This window comes from Macaca mulatta, chromosome 14 (genome assembly GCF_049350105.2).
Source record: "Macaca mulatta isolate MMU2019108-1 chromosome 14, T2T-MMU8v2.0, whole genome shotgun sequence".
NCBI lineage: Eukaryota > Metazoa > Chordata > Mammalia > Primates > Cercopithecidae > Macaca > Macaca mulatta.
In genome coordinates this window covers 50962688-50977596 of record NC_133419.1, presented here as the reverse complement: position 1 = coordinate 50977596, position 14909 = coordinate 50962688, and the positions used below count along the sequence as shown (strand labels likewise).

The window sequence follows — 14909 nt, the reverse complement described above, 5'->3', positions numbered from 1 at the left end:
ATCTTGTGGCTGGTTTGATCTTCTATCCATACCACTCAAACTTGCTATCAGCAACAAAGCTATTTAACTTTCTTTCTTCCCTTTTTTTTTTTCTTGAGACGGAGTCTTGCTCTGTCTCCCAGGCTGGAGTGCAGTGGCGTGATCTCAGCTCACCGCAACCTCCACCTCCCAGGTTCAAGCAATTCTCCTGCCTCAGCCTCCTGAGTAGCTGGGATTACAGGCGCCCATCACCACACCCAGCTAATTTTTGTATTTTCAGTAGAGACAGAATTTCACCATGTTGGCCACGCTGGTCTCGAACTCCTGACCTCGTGATCCGCCCGCCTCAGCCTCCCAAAGTGCTGGGATTACAGGCATGAGTCACCACGCCCGGCAGCTGTTTCTCTTTCTTATCATTCCCATGTTTACTGGAGTAGCACTTTTACTTCCTTTAAGAGTGTTTCCTTTGCATGCACAATTTGGCTACCTACTTGGCAAAAGAAGCTTTTGGCTTACCTCAGCTTTTGACATGCCTTCCTCATTAAGTTTAATTATTTCTCACTTCTGATTTAAAGTGAAAGACATGTGACTCTTCCTTTCACTTAGAAGCCATTGTAGGATTATTAACCAGCCTAATTTCAATATTGTGGTATCTCAGGGAGTAGGGAGGCCCAAGGAGAAGGAGAGAGATGGGGTAACAGCCAGTTGGTGGAGTAGTCGGAACATACACACAACAATTATTACGTTTACTGCTTTATATGGGAATGGTTCCTGGCATCCCAAAACTATGATAATAACATTTTAAAGATCACTGATCACAGATCACCATAATAGATGTAATAATAATGAAAAAGTTTGAAACATTGTGAGAATTACCAAAATGTAATACAGACATATGAAGTGAGCATATGCTTATTTGGAAAAATGGTGCCAACAGACTTGCTCAACTCAGGGTTCCCACAAACCTGCATTTATTAAAAAAAAAAAAAAAAAAAAAAGCAGTATGTGCAAAGTGCAATAAAATGAAGTATGCCTGTAAATGCTATGTAAATAATTGTTACACTGTATTGTTTTCAAATTTCTATTATTTTTACTGTTTATCGTTTTTTAAAAAAGATATTTTCAATCCATAGTTGGTTGAATCTGCAGGTGCAGAAGCTGTGAATATGGAGGACAAACTGCATACCATTGTAAATGGGTGTTTGGTCACAACAGTCAGAAGCTACAACGAAGGTATGAACTACAGATGAGAATAATTTAAAAGACATTCTGGGATAAAACAGACAATAACCGAATGGATGCAGATGCTGGAGAGAAGGACACTTCCTTCGCTGGTCCTGAACTAATCCTAGCAAACTGAAGTGACTTCATAAATCCTTTATCTCTTCCACTGGAATAATCACATGACATTATTATTATATCACTTTGTCAATTTTAATTTTTTTAAAGTCCAAACAGAAGAGGAAGATACTTTATCAATTTTAGAGTAATGTATTATCGTGTCCACTTCTGCTATTAAATCATAAACTCTTCCATGATAGAAACTTGGTATTAATTTTTGCATACCTCACTGTTCAATGCATATAGTAGGCACTCAATGTTTAATTGTTGCATAAATGTACAATAAATGAACCTACATTTTGCTTTTTCTTCTCCTGAACCAAAGCTACATAGCGCAATGCAATCTTGGTCAGAGTTGTGGCAAGGGACGCAGCAACAAAGAAATCTCCATCCAGAAGGAATCCTCTCAAGGGAGGTCTGCAAAGCAATCAAGGAAAATCAAACCCACCAACTTGTTAAGCAGCATGCAGCTTTTGCATAAATGATTGATATAGGCCTATTAAACACTCTTACTACCATCCTTCAGTGATAAGAATACCTCAGTTAACTAACACCTTAGCTCCCAGAAGAAAGAAGGAAAAAGAAAAGTAATACATGACTTTAAAACATAACTTTGGCCAGGTGCAGTGGCTCACGCCGGTAATCCTGGCACTTTGGGAGGCCAAGACAGGCGGACTACCTGAGGTCAGGAGTTCGAGGACAGCCTGGCCAACATGGTGAAACCCCCGTCTCTACTAAAAATACAAAAATTAGCTGGGCATGGTGGCACACATCTGTAATCCCAGCTACTCAGGAGACTGAGGCAACAGAATTGCTTGAGCCCAGGAGACAGATTGCAGTGAGCCATGATTGTGCCACTGCACTCCAGCCTGGCCGTCAGAGCAAGACTTTGTCTCAAAAAAAGACAATTTATCTTCAAATGACACAAAAGCCAACAGAATATGGAAAGATAAAATATTTAATTAAGGGCATATGTAATTGCAGCTAATGAAGTACATTCAAATTCCAGCTTACCTATTTATCTACTTGTTAAGTCTCAAATTCCTCTTCCATAAAATGGAGATAATATATTCTATCTCAAAGGCTTATTGTCAAGACTATACTACTTAGCACAATGCCTAGCACTTAGTGGGTATTCAATAAAATTTTAGGCATAGATTTCACCATCTTCACCATTAAAATTTACTTAATAGAAAAATGCACAATTTTATTCCATCATTTAGAAATTGAAAAATCTTCAAAATGTTTTCAGATGCTAATAAACAACAAAACTCAAACATCATCAGTTACCCCCACTTAGCATTTTCTGAGTAAAAATAATTTGAGTTTAAACAGAACAGTTATTTCCATAAAAACACTGGAAGGGACAGAAGATTAAAACCATCAATACAATTTCTAGGGGGATGAACTTAAACATCTTCCTCTTCTCAAGTACCTTAAATGGCAAATATTTTCATTTTGGTCGCAAAAACAAGGGAAAAGAAATCATTTGACTGTTTTACATACAAGAGTAATAATAAAAATAGTACAGCTGGCAGAGTAATAATGTGTCATACATTACCTGTCTTCCTCTTTCTTGGTGGGTCTAGAACTGCTAAGGGCACTCTGAGTTGCATAGGTACCCATTTCAGTAACCAATTTCTGAACTGGCCCCACAGTTATTTCTTCTTCAGGTTTTAATTCACCAGCTTCTTTCTTTATTTCTGACTCTACAATTGGGATCTAAAAGTCAATTGGAAACATCATTTTAGTAATAGTATCAACAGCAAGCAAAATTATATTTAAATATTTGATTGTTTCTCTAAAAAAGAAATCCCATTACCCTAATGGGATTTTTGGAACTGGGAACTCTGCTTTCAATTTATTTCCTTCCCAGGACAATGTAGTGGGTAGAACAGGGGCTTCAGAGATGGATATTCCAGGGTTTGAATTCTCACTCTGCCACTTACTACTTTGGACCTCAGTTTCTTAATCTGTTAAGTGGAAATCTTAATTCTTTCCACACATTTTACCTAATAGAAAAATGCACTGGACAGTGTCTAACACAAAGTAGATGGTCATTAAGCCTTATTCCTCTTCTTCATTCCTTTTCTTGAAATTTTAACCAAAACAGTACTCATCCTTCTAAAATGAAATAAATCTGACTTATTTGTACATAATAAATTCATCAACTTTTAAATTAACTGAATGGCTATTATGTATTTATTACTCAATACCAGTCCATCATCTAATGTAAGAGCACTAAGAGTATTTAATTATTACCTATTTTAATTTCTTTATTTTATAGGTGAAAAAAAACTGATGTCTAGTTAGGTTGAGGAACTTATATTCAAGGTCCTCCAGCTAACTGTGGACAGAACAATGACTAGAACTAATTGTCAGGTCTCCTGACAATGAGTCCACTGCTCTTTCTATTCTACCATAAGGTTGTTAGGATGAAGAATACTGTCAGTTTTAGTACATAAATATTCTAAAATCAGACTTACTTTAAGGCATTGTTCCTTCAAAATACAGGCTAAAGCAGAATTTTACAAGCTGCTGCTTCTGAATTTTTTTTTTTTTTAATAAACAGAATATTTTGTTCAAACAAAATCTAACCTAGAGTGTAAATAATGTAAGTAAAAACACAAAAGCAAATCACTACAAAAAAGTCAGATTTTCCTAAAGGAAAAACTACCATATAAAGTAGCATTTTCTAAAGTAAAACATACCTCTCCAAGGGACCTGCGGATCTCAGTCATCACACTCTGAATGTCTTCCTTGGTACTACAGTATTCTCCCAGGATCCATAATGCTCCTCGGTAAATCCTAGGGCAATACAAGATCTGAAACGTGAACTTGGCAGACAAATCTTGAAGCAGAGATCTTTCTTTGTTAATTTAAGCACAAATAAAAACAAGGGCCAGGCACAGCGGCTCATGCCTGTAATCCCAGCACATTGGGAGGCCAAGGCCAGCAGATCACTTGAGCCCAGGGGCTCGAGACCAGCCTGGGCAACATGGTGAAATCCCATCTCTACTAAAAATACAAAAATCAGCCGGGCATGGTGGTGCACATCTGTAATCTCAGCTACTGAGGAAACTGAAGCATAAGAGCTGCTTGAGACCGGGCACAGTGGCTACTGTAATCCCAGCACTTTGGAAGGCTGAGGTAGGTGGATCACCTGAGGTCAGGAGTTCAAGTCCAGCCTGACAAACACGGTGAAACCTCATCTCTACTGATAATACAAGAAAATTAAAAAAAAAAAAAATTAGCTGGATGCGGTGGCAGGTGCCTGCAGTCCAGCTACTTGGGAGACTAAGGCTGGAGAATCGCTTGAACATGAGAGGCAGAAGTTGCAGTGAGCTGAGATTGCACCACTGCACTCTAGGCTGTGCGACAGAGCAAGACTCCCACTCAAAAAAAAAAAAAAAGAGCTGCCTGAATCCAGGAGGCGGAGGTTGCAATGAGCTGAGATCGTGCCACTGCACTCTAGCCTGGGTGACAGAGCAAGTTTCTGTCTCAATAACGAAAAAACAAAAAACAAAAACCAACAAGATTCTGCAGTTCTAAAGTATTTTAGATAAACATTTCAGAAAGAATCTAGGTTTCAGTTCTCTCCAGAAATCACAAAGATTAAAAGTAAAATAACTGTTCTTATTAATTATTAGGAACATTCTAAAACTGGTAAAACTAGCAGTAAAAATAAAATACCAAAATGTTTCACAGAAAAGTATCCATTTAGGACACAGTGAAGGTAAATTTGGCTTTATCACTTACTATTATAAGAAATGTATTATTTTATGGCCAGGCATGGTGGCTCACACCTGTAATCCCAACATCTGTGGAGGATGAGGTAGGAGGATTGCTTGAGTCCAGGAGTTCAAGACCAGCCTGGGCAACATAGCAAGGCCCTCATCTCTCTTTAAAAAAAAAAAAGAATAAAATAAAATAAAAAAAGAAAACCAGGAATGTATTGTTTTAATGTACAAAGTAATTCACTTTTTATTTTCAGTCACTGAAAAGAGAGGCAAGGTGTTGAACTAAACAATGGAAACAAAAGAAGTACAAGGGATCAGTAAAAAAAAAAATAGTAAAGAAAGCAACCATTCATTCATTCATTTAGATTAAAAAAATAAATAGAGACAAAGTCTCACCATGTTGCCCAGGCTGGTCTCCAACTCCCGACATCCAGCAATCCTCCCACCTTGGCCTCCCAAAGTGCTGGGAATATAGGTGTGAGCCACCATACCCAGCCAACAATTCTTTAGTTTACAATGTTAAACTGAATAAAGTCCTTAGTCATCTTTCCCCTAAGATTTTAATTAAATTTATTCAGAAAAAATTAATTATAGAAACCAAAGCTCTAAGAGATTATGGCTGTTAAAAACAAATCCTTAGTGTTATAGCTCTTTTAAAATTTGTTTAACAGGCTTTCCAGTTTTTGCTGGAAAGCCCTCCCACAAAAGAAAAAAAAGCAAATCCTTAATATGATTTTTTTTTTCACAAAAGAAGTAAATCCTGTTCTGTTCACTTCCATAAATATTAATATATTTTCATATCATAAAAACAATTTTGTACTTGTCCCTTCCTTCCTATCTTAGACATACTTCAAGTCTGTTATAGACTATCTATCAAATGCTTTAAATGAAGCAAAAGTTAGATGCAACAGTCCTTTCTCATTAGCAAAGGCTCTCTGAAGGAAAAGACAGATTTAGGTTGCATTTTCAATCTTTCTCTTCATTAAATGTGAAAGGAAGATACAAATAATAGTAACAGCCAAAAAGTGATGACATTTAGAAATATGCTCTTTAGTTACTTTAAGATTCAAAATGTTTTAGAGAAAATCAGAATAGAGACACTGAGCTAAATCACTCCTAAAAAAAATTATTTTTGGCCATATATTGTGGATTAACTGAGAGTAGAGGAAGCATGATGCTTGTTGTTACACTTGTCTTATTTCAGCTTGATTGTCCTCTGCATTCTATTTTCTATCAACCGACCCTTTAAAGATAAAAACCGATACAATGCTTACTTGACCTCACATTTAAATGTATTTTAAACATACTTGACAGATTTAATAGCATGAAAGACTTCAAGCATCTTCTCAACAATAAGCATTCTCAGGTTATCAAAGCGCTGAATGGCTTCACGAACAAACTCCAAGACATCAGCAGCTGCTGCTTCATTATTGTCACTGAGAAATTCCATTAACTAAAAGAAAAAAAAAAAAAAGGGAAAATAGAGCTAGCAATTTTCCAAAAGAAAATTATCTAGGACAATAAATAAATCAATAAATTTATAAAGAATGTAATCTTTTTGTTGTTTTCTAAGAGACAGGGTCTTGCTCTGCTGCCCGGGCTAGAGTATATTGGCACAATCATAGCTCACTGCAGCCTTGAACTCCTGGGCTCAAGTGATCCTCCAGCAACCTCAGCCTCCCCAGCAGCTAGCACTTCAGGCATGACACTATGCCTAGCTAATATTAATTTTTTTGTAGAGACAGGGTCTGCCTATATTGCATCGGCTGGTCTCGAACTCCTGGCCTCAAGTAATCCTCTTGCCTAGCGCTCCCAAAGTGCTCGAATTATAGATATGAACCGCCAAGCCTGACCCTTGTAATTCTTAATAATTTTCAAATACACAACAAAATGTAAATTGAGAGACAAGTGCTATTACGTAAAGAAAGTCACAATGGCTTTTCTGTTTTATGATAAAAGATAAGCCAGAGATCCAAAACTCAAAATAAATGAATTTGATCCTCCTAAATTGTAACTAAAAGTAAAATCATTTTAGAAAGAACTCAAGAGCTCAGAGGCAAAAATCAAATTATAATAACATATCTCACTTATCTGATAGTGACAGCAAAATATTCTAGGTATGTTAATTTTTCCTATAACTGATTCCTTTAAGAGCTAAAGCTATTTAAAATAAGTACCTATTTGCCTTACTGAATAATACATATACACAGCATAATTTTACTTTAGGTAACTATATCATCAATTAAAATAATAAGCAAAGCTATTTTTTTGGTCACTGTTTTTGTTTTTTAGATGAATATGTAAGTGAAAGAAGTCACAGTCCTCACCCTTCTGAGCTTAAAGGTAGAGGTAGACATAAAGATCACTTCTCACCATGAGATTTAATGGTCCCAGGCAGTTGAGATTTCTGGAGTTTGACTGTCAAATAACTAGCTTTTTAAAAAAAATCTATTAGAGAATTTCAAAATTAAAGTGATCAGAATTACATACCACAGGAATAACATTTGCAGCCATATCTGGAAATCGGACAGAACAGGAATGCAACGTTCGCACTAGGAGTTGCCTGTATTTGTCAGTATCTTCATGCTCAGACACATTATTAGTTTTTATCACTTCCTTCTTCAGGACAATAACCAGCTATAGAACGAAGTAAAAATAAGTGAGAGTTATATCACATTTGGGCCTGATAGCTACAAAGTGCTGTCAGAGTTTTGTTTTACCTCTTCAACATTCCTAGAAGAGACAAGATCCAGTGCTAACTGCAGAGTTTTCTTTCGTACTTCTAAGTCTGGTGTGCTCAATACTCTTAGGATATCCATAACCAGATCCTAAAAAAGAAGAAAAAATCAGGAATTAACACCAATCTTTCTGGTCACAAGAAAAGTATATTTACTACAGAATGGCAGGGTTTATCTATCATCACGTTAATTCTTTAATCAATAACAAAACCACTAGTGGTGGAAGAACTAGATATTTTGGGTCTCCTGATACACTGCAATATGAAATAATAGCACATGACACATTCAAACTGACAATGTTTACTTCGACTCTGTCAAGTTAAAGCTCAAGCTCCAACTTACAGTTTATAGAAAGTAACAGAAGTCAAAAGAACAAGCTAAACATAAGAAAGTAGCCATACACATCCAGAAAGAGGGGCATTTTATAGTATTACTGGTCTGGTCTCTTCAACAAATCAGTGTCATTAAAAAAAAGATACTGTCCAAAATTAAGAGACTGAAAGGGCATAACCACCAGATATGATGCATGGTTACAAAATAGGCAAACTAAACAAAAAGGGCTTTTGGGACAACTAGGAAAATCTACATATAGACTTGGTATTAGATAACATTAATAAATTATTAACAATTTTGTTAAGTGTGATAATATTATTTGACTCCATAGGAAAATGTAACATTTAAAAGATGCATACTTAAAAACAATTCGAAACTGATAAAAAAGTTCTAAGAGTGAACTCCTGTATATCCTTCACCTACATTCACCAGTTAATATCTTCCCACATTTGCTTTTTTTTTTTTTTTTTGAGATGGAGTTTCGCTCTGTCGCCCAGGCTGGAGTGCAGTGGCAAGATCTTGGCTCACTGCAACCTCTGCCTCCTGGGTTCAAGCAATTCTCCTGTCTCAGCCTCCCGAGTAGCTGGGACTACAGTAGCACGCTACCACACCCGGCTAATTTTTGTATTTTTTAATGGATACAGGGTTTCACCATATTGGTCAGGGTGATCTCGAACTCCTGACCTCAGGAGATCCACCCACCTCAGCCTCCCAAAGTGTTGCGATTATAGGCATGAGCCGCTGCACCCAGCCCACATTTGCTCTTTACTGCTAATCATTTTAGTGTATCTCTTTCAAGGGTAAGGATAATTTCTTATATAACCACATTATAATTACCAGAGAATTTAACATTGATCAATACTATTAACTAATATACACACCATATTCATATTTCTCAATCTGTCCCAATAATGTCCTTCATAGAAATTTGTTGTTGCTGTTGTTCTGATCCAAGATCAGATTGCATTTACCTGTCATGGGGTTTTATTTTTATAACCATTATTATTCTCATGGATTAAACAAATATGGTGATAATTTTCTAGAATCAGATCAACTTTTGTTCTCAATCAATTGGTATAATAATTTTCCATGAAATGTAAATTATATTCAAATTAAAATGAGTATGTCACTCTCCCTAAGAATAGTCAATACAGTACAAACCAAAAAGATAAAAAAGATAATATCGATTTATTTTAGAAAAAAAATTTTTTTTTGAGACAGAGTCTCACTCTGTTGCCCAGGCTAGAGTGCAGTGGTGCGATCTCAGCTCACTGCAACCTCTGCCTCCTGGGTTCAAGTGATTCTCCTGCCCTCAGCCTCCCAAGTAGTTGGGATTACAGATGCACCTTACCACGCCCAGCTAATTTTTGTATTTTTAGTACAGACTGGGTTTTACCACGTTGGCCAGGCTGGTCTCAAACTCCTGACCTCAGATGATCTGCCCATCTCTGCCTCCCAAAGTGCTGGGATTACAGGCATGAGCCACCACACCCAGCCATTTTAGAAATTTTTTTTTATGGTAAAGATAATACCCCAAAAGTCTATGATGACTCCATAATTAACACTTTAGCTGATCAAAATATAAACCGCTCAGTTTTCAAGCATTTAGGTTAACCAAGATGGGCAAAGCTTGAGAATGACCTAAATTTGAAAAATATTTCATTTAGGATCTCTCTCTTTCAGATAACACTTACCTGTAATACTCGTTCATGAGCAGGATGCTCTTTTAATTCTATCAAGCGATCCAAAACTATGAGTTTTACATTGTTGTCGCTCTCCTTAATAATTAAATCAATGTAACACTGAGCAGCGGCCTATATAAAAAAAGAAATATTTTAAGAACTTATTCATCTATCATAAACATAAAATCTGAAAATAAGCATGCGCGTGCGTGTGCACGCGCGCACACCCACACACACACACACACACACTCCTATGAAGGCACAATACGCTCATTAATTAATCCCTGTACTAGAGTTTATACATTATACATTTTGTTCTGAGGAATGGGTTCCTCTAGTCCCTTGTTATTTTTCAAACTTACAGAAGATTACAGGCATTACAAATTAAAAGGATGAAAAAAAGCTGCTACAGGTAGAAATACTTACTAACAGCCAAAAATTAAGGATTGAAACTAAGGAACAAGCCAGAAAAAAGCAGGAAAAAAATCCCAAGAAGTACATCTATTAAGCATATTTCAGTTTAGAGGCAAAGTCTAACTCATCTGCATTGCAGTACAGAAACAACAAGAATATAAGGATCACCCAGAGTTGTTAAAATATTTTAGTATTTATAATAATTATTAAGACAAAAAATGTGTAAAGTATTTTAGAATGATAGAATAAAATATCCATACTGATATAAAGAAAGAAGGAAGGAAAACAAGGGAGGGAGGGAAGAGAAAGAACAGCCCTTCCCTGCACAAGAATTTCATTAATAAATATTGAATGAGAGAAACAGAAAACCACCATTAGAATACCATAGCAATAATTGTTGTAAGAAAATCCACTGACGGATGCTGAAATAAGTAGGTGTGAATTTGAGGAACAACAGTATATATTTGCATAGTTTCAAAGTATCTCCCCCCTACAACATTTACTGATTATACCAGAAGAAATCATAAAACTGGAAGATCTGGCAGACAGCACCTTCAATGATCAAGGTTAACATCATCAGTAATAAGACATATAGAAATCATGTACTCCTTGGTAAGATACACTGAGAAGGACACATCACTTCTGTGGTATTCTTTCCAAAAATGCACAACCTCAATCTGAGAAAACAGACAAACCCAAGTTGAGGGATATTTTACAAACAAACCAGCCAGTCTTCTTCAAATGCATCAAGGTCACGAAAAATAATAAATGACTGAGAACTAGCACAGACTGGAGGAAACTATGATATGACCACTAAATGCAATATGAGATCCTAGATTAGATCCTGAACAAAAAACGGACATCAGTGGAAAAACTGATGAAATATAAATAAAGCCTGTAGTTTGGTTAATAATATTGTTCTAATGTTAATTTTGTAGTTTTGACAATTATACAATGATTATAGAAGATGTGAACATATGAGAAAGGCTGGGTGAAGAATATATAAGAACTATGTCCCGGTCAGGTGTGGTGACTCACGCTTATAATCCCAGCACTTTGGGGGGTCGAGGTGGGTGGATCACAAGGTCAGGAGATCAAGACCATTCTGGCCAACATGGTGAAACCCCATCTCTACTGAAAATACAAAAATTAGCTGGGTGTGGTGGCATGCGCCTGTAGTCCCAGCTACTCAGGACGCTGAGGCAGGAGAACCACTTGAACCTGGGAGGCGGAGGTTGCAGTGAGCCAAGATCATGCCCCTACACTCCAGCCTGAGCAGCAGAGTGAGACTCCATCTCAAACACAAACAAACAAAAAACCAAAAAAAAAAGGACTTTGTACTATGTTTGCAATTTTCCTGTAAGTTTAAAATTATTTCAAAATAAAAAATAAAAAAAAATTTCAAGTTTTGGAGGGTAAAGCAGTAAATTCTCTAATTTAAACAATTTGGCTTTTAGAACATCTCATTCTCTGAATAGATTAGGGGTTGCTGATATAGTCTTGATAGAATAAATTAGAGAAAGGGAGAAAGGTAATACTCTATTATTGAAAACACTCACTAAAACTTAAAATCTACATGTAACATTTTTCTTTTAATTTTTATTTTCTTAGAGACAGGGTCTCACTCTTTCACCTAGGCTGGAGTAATCACAGCTCACTGCAGTCTTGAACTCCTGGGCTCAAGCTATCCTCATGCCTCAGTCTTCAGAATAGCTGGGACTATAAAGCACACACCGCCAGGCCCAGCTAATTCATGTTATTTTTTGTCTTGCTCTGTTGCCTAGGCTAGAGTACAGTGGCACCACCATAGCTCACTGCAACCTCGAACTCCTGGCCTCCAACAATCATCCCACCTTGGCCTCCCGAAGTACTGAGTCTCCAGGCATGCACCACCACACCTAGCACCAGCTAATTAAAAAAAAAAATGTTCTGTACAGATAGGGTCTCTCTCTGTTGCCCAGGCTGGTCTCAAACTCCCGGTTTTAAGCAATCCTCCCAGCTTGGCCTCCCAAAGTGCTGGGATTTTAGGTGTTAGCCTCTGTGCCCAGCCACACACATAACTTTTGACTCCCCAAAAACTTAACTACTAATAACCTACCGTTGGCCAGAAGCCTTACCAATAACACAGTTGATTAAAACATGTTTTGTGGTCAGGCGTGGTGGCTCACGCCTATAATCCCAGCATTGTGGTAGGCTGAGGTGGGCGGATCACTTGAGGTCTAGAGTTCGAGATCAGCCTGGCCAACATGGTGAAACTCCATCTCTACTAAAAATACAAAAAATAAGATAGGCCATAGTGGTGGGCACCTGTAATCCCAGCTACTCGGGAAGCTGAGGAAGGGGAATTGCTTGAACCCGGGAGGTGGAGGTTGCAGTGAGCCAAGACTGCCCCACTCCAGCCTGGGTGACAAAGCAATACCTTGTCTCATACAAAACAAAACAAAAACTCGTATTTCATATGTTAAATGTATTATATATTCTTACAATCAAGTAAGCTAGAAAAAAGAAAATGTTAAGAAAAGCGTATGGAAAATATTTACTACTCATTAAGAGGAAGTAGATCATCATAAAGGTCTTCATTCCCAACCTCTTTACACTGAGTAGGCTAAGGAGGAGGAGGAAGAGGAAGAGGGATTGGTCTTGCTGTCTCAGGAGTAGCAGAAGTGGAAAAAAGGTCCATGTATAAGTGGACTTGTGCAGTTTGAACCTGTGTTGTCAGAGGTTAATTGTACTGTCATTCTCTGTCTGTATCTATATACATGTGTATGAAAGCAGGAAGGAAGAAAAGAAGGAAGGATGAACAATGTAAAGCATCAAATAGTTTTATAAAATTTGTAGTTGTTCTCTCTGTGCCATGTAACCACATAGTGAATTGCAATGTCACTAAATCAAGAGTGCTAAGACAGAAAATCAATCACCTAATCTGGCCTCAAAAGAAATACACAGTACCTTGATTGCAGTTGGTGCACTAGAGAGTGTCACTAATGTCCCAGCAGCTTCATATTTTACAGCAGGGCTGGATGACTGTAGTAAGTTATAGATGCAGCGAATAAAACGAGCTCTTTCTGATGGATTAGCATGACAGACCTGGAGAAGAAAACATTAAGACTTCAACTGATTTCAGGAACGCGTGTTTTCAAATGGAGTTTTTTCATGAACATCAGCTTATGGTATGCTAGTTTTCTCAATATGAAAGCTAAGAACAGTCTTATGAGGACATATGAAAATGTCAGCCAAAATGGGATAAGACACTATGACACAACACTGGTAATTTCAGAAAGAAGAGGCCAACAAAAACATAGATAAGAAATGGCTTTACTAGATAGGATGGTGTGAACGAAGTAATTTTTATAGCTATGCATTCATTTATTCATCCCATCATAATTTATATTTTTACTGTTTCATAAAAGGTTTTCTGATGGCTTAAAACATGTGTATGTTATACACAAGTGAAAGAGAAAAAGAAAATGTAAAGTAACAAAAGTAAGGACACATTAACCCAGTACACTAATATGGGTACTGTCACAGGATATTAAATTTGGTCCTACATTTTTATTCTGGATGCCAAAGAGAAACATGACGGATGATATAAATCTCAATAGCTAATAAAAGGAAAATACCAGTTTTTCAAACAAGAAAGATAACACATTTTTCCCAAGTACTACTACTTATTATTTGAGACTGTATTCAACTTTGGAGAGAAAACTAAAAATTTCTATCCCATCTAAACGCATCCTGATGCCTTTACTTGCATAGCAAATATCCCTTATTTTTTCTCTTTTGAAGTCAGTATTCATATTAGATTTTCCTAAAATATATATAGTCAAATCTCTATTACATGGACATGACTTAAAAGCTATTCCCTTTTACTAAAACATGGACCCTACTAAACAAGTCATTAGATAGCAGAGAACTGCTAATTTTGAGAACCTCAGCGGCATCCTAATACACATGAATTAAAAAGAACTATAGGCGGCCGGGCATGGTGGCTCACGCCTGTAATGCCAGCACTTTGGGAGGCTGAGGCGGGCGGATCACGAGGTCAGGAGATCGAGACCATCCTGGCTAACACGGTGAAACCCCGTCTCTACTAAAAATGCAAAAAATTAGCCGGGCGAGGCGGCGGGCGCCTGTAGTCCCAGCTACTCGGGAGGCTGAGGCAGGAGAATGGCGTGAACCTGGGAGGCGGAGCTTGCAGTGAGCCGAGATCGCGCCAAAAAAAAAAAAAAAAAAAAAAGAACTATAGGCTGGGCATGGTGGCTCACGCCTGTAATCCCAGCACTTTGGGAGGCTGAAGTGGGCAGATCACGAAGTCAGGAGTTTGGGACCAGCCTGGCCAACATGGTGAAACCCCATCTCTATTAAAAATACAAAAATCAGCTCGGCACGGTGACATGCACCTGTAATTCCAGCTACTTAAGAGGCTGAGGCAGGAGAATCGCTTGAGCCCAGGAGGTAGAGGCAACAGAGAGCCACGATTGTGCCACTGCACTCCAGGCTGTGCAACAGAGCGAGACTCCACCAAAAAACACAAAAAACGAAAACAAAAACTGTATATTTACCAGTCTTCGTTTCATTTTAAACTTCCATTCCAAACTACTGGTACCTTATGTTAAGAGGAGCCCCTTCTTACAGAAGCAAAGACAGCTATAATCAGTTAGTAGTGTCTACCACAGATGTTT

The 14909-nt window shown here is 37.5% G+C and overlaps 1 protein-coding gene and 1 non-coding gene across 3 annotated transcripts in view; one reads left to right on the top strand and one right to left on the bottom strand.

Moving 5' to 3' along the window:
* The window catches only part of COPB1 (COPI coat complex subunit beta 1), a 48585-nt gene that overhangs the window by 21617 nt on the left and 12059 nt on the right, over positions 1–14909 (bottom strand). For both annotated transcript variants that reach the window (XM_015114812.3, XM_015114813.3), the window contains exons 7-14: positions 13177–13314; positions 9826–9945; positions 7781–7888; positions 7551–7697; positions 6368–6513; positions 4032–4128; positions 2882–3042; positions 1617–1737 (exon numbers count right to left, since the gene is read on the bottom strand). In XM_015114812.3, coding sequence (XP_014970298.1) covers positions 1617–1737; positions 2882–3042; positions 4032–4128; positions 6368–6513; positions 7551–7697; positions 7781–7888; positions 9826–9945; positions 13177–13314 — 1038 coding nt within the window. The remainder of the gene's footprint in view (positions 1–1616; positions 1738–2881; positions 3043–4031; positions 4129–6367; positions 6514–7550; positions 7698–7780; positions 7889–9825; positions 9946–13176; positions 13315–14909) is intronic.
* LOC114672498 (U7 small nuclear RNA) lies at positions 5698–5759 on the top strand. The gene has a single exon (XR_003722907.2). It is a non-coding gene; the product is annotated as a U7 small nuclear RNA (small nuclear RNA).